Genomic DNA, 3,693 nt, shown 5'->3' with positions numbered 1-3,693 from the left:
GCGTTGTAAGCTTAAGTTGCCTAAATCATAAAATGCATGCTGTATTGACTTGCGGTCTGACTCCGTTAATGTCTTGCATGACAACTGTCTTACATCACAGAATGCAGATGAACACCTTTGCTTGTTTTGTTCTTTTCTTGGCAGGACATACCTATTGGTTTTCTCAGTATAATATGACTCTCCCTGGTTTCGCTTAAATGTGACATTTTTGTTCCTTGCTTTAGTGCCAGATGGCTGAACATTAGCAGAGAACCCTGTTTCAACTCTCTCTTCTCCATCTACCACATAATCTTCGGGTTGTTTTTGTTGAGATGGATCACTTACACAGTCAATGTTCATTCCCACATCAACTGTGGTCAGCATTTCATCCTGAATCAGTGTGTTATCAGTAGTGCCAACCTCAACAAAACAGGGAGAGTTGTCAATTACAGAGGATGACATGTTATCTACGTATACAGAGAAATACTTATTGTGATTTGAACATGCATCACTTCTAATAAAATGTTCAATGTTCAAAGCACAATAAGCACTGACATTGAGCACATGCGGCAAAAATGTCCTGAAGGCAATGAAACTCTGAACACTGTTCAGATATGTTCATCATCTGGCTTTCCTGGTGTTCACCAGCCTCCTTTGTAGGTGTTGTTGCATTTGGGATGGCAGTGGCAGCCAGTTCAGTGGGTGTTGTTGTCTTGTTCGCGTTGAGGTCTTGGGCTGCATAGAAATTAAAATCACATCAAGGAATTCATTCACATTTGAATGAGATAGATGTAAAGGAAATATGTAGTGTGTGTGGCAAAAAAAAGGAAGCCAAGAATTGTTGAAAGCTGAGTTAAATGACTAGGTGATTTTGTTTTTACTATTCTTCCTACAAAAACTCAAAGCTAAAATTTTGAAATCATTTATCTTTTATAAGATTCTAAACCACTGTGAAACAACTTTTAAGATATTTTACTTGAACTTTTCAAATATAAAAAGTGAGTGAATACTCCATTTGGTACCTACCAGTCTGAGACGGTGGACAGACTGCAGCTTCCGATGATGTCATGCTTTCTGCAAGGCACAGAAACAATCACATTAGCAACACCAACAATGCTGTGTTATTAGTACTTTGTTTTACTACAGTTTTTATAAGATAGTGCCACAAGCTGCTTTTTTTTCAATGGTGTACTTTCATGCATGTCTATCTCAGGACTGTTAAAATTTCTAGAAGGATAAGAAAATAATGTTGGATGTCAACTAGCCACGATGTGAAGATAAACTGATACGAAACAAATGAATCACTCATTCAAATATTAACATATTCAGGTGAAACTTACTATTGGTACGTGCCAAGTGTGTCTGCAACTGCATCAATGACATGTCATCCATCTCCTCTGAGTCAGTAACATTCACTTTCCCATTGCCATCAGTTTCATGGAGTGGCTCTGCAGGAAAGAAACAGAACATGAAATCAACATAAACATAACAAATAATAGCATTTGTCCCTACTTATGAATCATTAAGAAAAGCAACTTCAGGTGTCATTTGGTATCAAGAAGGAGAAACTACATATAGATTGTCAGGCTTGACATCTGCACTCACCAGAGGACTACTCAAAGATACGCTTAGAATCCTAATTCAGCTCAAGTTCCTTTGATGGATATTTTGGGTAAAAGAAAGACGTGCTATAATGTTGAAGATGTATAGGATGCTATCTCCATGTGATACTCACTTTGAGTTGATGCCAGGTGTGTCTGCAGCTGTGTAAGTGGAATGTCATCCATCTCGTCCAAGTCACTGTCACTAAGCTCTCCGATAACCTGACTGTCAGAGGAATCTGCAAAACAGTAAATCATCCTATTACAACAATGTTTAATACACATCGAGTTGTCATACTTCTTTTCCCATCCTTATCACTTACACACATGCAGTATAAAAATGTACGTACCTTGCTCAGATGTAACATCCACATCACGGAAGGTCTCAGACTCATCAGATGCCTCTACAATTCAAGAACAAAATGAAAACAGAAATTCACTGAGGATGTGTGTGATTATACCAACTGAGAAGAACTTCATTTGATTAATAATGGGGTACGAACATGGGCATTTTAAAGAAAACTTTATTTTGCCATGTTCGATTCCAATTTTAGCTGTACGAGTGCTTCTTTCAAATACCTTGACTTGCTGATTCATAGGCAAGCACCTTGCCCCTCCACCAAGTTCTTCCCCACCTCATCTTCACCCGCTGATGTTGATGTAATAGTCCACGAAAATGTAACTCGCTGGATTTAACTACATTCTTTGTGTGGTCACTCCACTGGACCAAGACATCTTTTGGAGAGGTGCCTGTGACTAAATGGAAAACATTGAGAAACAAAGTTATCTTTAAATTGAAGTACAAACTGCTTTATACATCTATACTGTAAACTGGCAATGTGGTCTTACTTTGAAGAAAGGTCGTTGTTAAACAGGATGTCAATATCTGGAATTTGAAGTTGAAAATTATATTCAAAGAATGCTATTTTGAATCCATTTTTAATGATGACTCTCAGGTAATGTAACTTTTGATAGTACATGTAGCGAGGTAATGCTTTGTTTATATTACATATTTGCCAGAGGATGTAAAATGTGGGAATAGGGTAATCATTTGGAATGTCTATTTTACCAATTTGCATGGGCTATCCCACCCTACTGGCCCACCGATAGGCCCTACTTCAACTCACTGACCAAAGCCAGGCATTGGTCTAGCCAGAGAATATTGTTGTGTTGTTTATTATTATTAAGGCAGGACTATACTCCCAGGTGAGGTTTAGGACAGGGAACAAGAAAAACACCCCAATTATAGACAAGTAAGGGGGCATGGATGCACGTATAAACTTGAAATTTTCCTTATTAAACTGAAACAGTGACAGTGTGCCTGTTTGGGGAGGCCTACATCATGCATGCAAGACTAAAAACATGTTTTGTTGTAAGCCAAGACTAAGTAGTACTCAAGTAGGCTACTAAAGCGATCGAGCTTGAGGGGATTATATTTTATTATTTAAAGGGAGGCCGAGTCCAAGAGTTCTAAAAGGATTGAGCGAAATTGCACTATTAATAATTATTATATAGGCCTTTACACAAAGCCAAGTAGGCCTACATATGAAACGTCGAATCAATGACTTGCCTAAACCATTCCAATCTTTAGCTAGGGCCTAGGCCCTAACGTTGGCTAGCTCAAGCTTACATCATGTTTTTGGGAGTGTTTTACATATATTTGCTACATAGAGATCTATAAAAGAAAAATACTCACTTCCTTTATTTGTCATGGTATCCGTGGAGGGCAAGGTGCCATTTTCAGCCATTTTAATGGCCTGAAGTTGCCTACTGAGTCAGCCCCAGCAAACTGCAAGCTGCACAGCCGTACGTATGCTATGTACGTACGTACAACGTGTACGTGTGCGAAGCAATGCTTTTCCTCGTTCCCAGCAGAGTCTGCCTTTGTTTAAAAAACAAGCACGCAAGTTCAAGAGTCCTGGGTACGAAAAAGCTAATTGACGTAACCAACAGAGGGCGCATAATAAAAATGACACACTACGTTTCCACATAGTGTCGTAAAAAGATACGACAGTTCGTGGAACGGTTTTTCGTAATTTCTGTGGACTGACAAAGCGGCGTAAATGTATAAGTCGGTTCGTGAAAACAGTTTCATTTATATTTGCAGATTAAT

General features: G+C 38.7%; 1 protein-coding gene across 1 annotated transcript; it reads right to left on the bottom strand.

Moving 5' to 3' along the window:
* Nucleotides 1-505: 505 nt before the first annotated feature.
* On the bottom strand, nucleotides 506-3,401 carry LOC119734063. The gene is made up of 7 exons (XM_038207432.1): nucleotides 3,277-3,401; nucleotides 2,160-2,336; nucleotides 1,931-1,984; nucleotides 1,715-1,819; nucleotides 1,320-1,427; nucleotides 1,006-1,053; nucleotides 506-714 (listed from the first exon to the last, which is right to left on the bottom strand). Exons 1-7 carry the CDS (start codon nucleotides 3,326-3,328, stop codon nucleotides 506-508), a joined length of 753 nt encoding a protein of 250 aa, XP_038063360.1. The 5' UTR covers nucleotides 3,329-3,401.
* Between the last annotated feature and the right edge of the window lie 292 nt (nucleotides 3,402-3,693).

This window comes from Patiria miniata, unplaced genomic scaffold, assembly GCF_015706575.1.
Source record: "Patiria miniata isolate m_02_andy unplaced genomic scaffold, ASM1570657v1 HiC_scaffold_26, whole genome shotgun sequence".
NCBI lineage: Eukaryota > Metazoa > Echinodermata > Asteroidea > Valvatida > Asterinidae > Patiria > Patiria miniata.
The sequence above is the reverse complement of the archived record's forward strand: the minus strand, read 5'-3'. Positions and strand labels throughout refer to the sequence as shown.

Excerpts from the sequence above, each read along its gene's own strand:
- LOC119734063 (XM_038207432.1), bottom strand. The coding sequence starts at position 3,328 with ATGGCTGAAAATGGCACCTTGCCCTCCACGGATACCATGACAAATAAA. Across the intron at positions 2,337-3,276 it reads TACCATGACAAATAAAGGAA|TCACAGGCACCTCTCCAAAA; the intron begins GTGAGTATTTTT and ends TTTTCCATTTAG. Across the intron at positions 1,820-1,930 it reads GGATGTTACATCTGAGCAAG|ATTCCTCTGACAGTCAGGTT; the intron begins GTACGTACATTT and ends ACTGTTTTGCAG.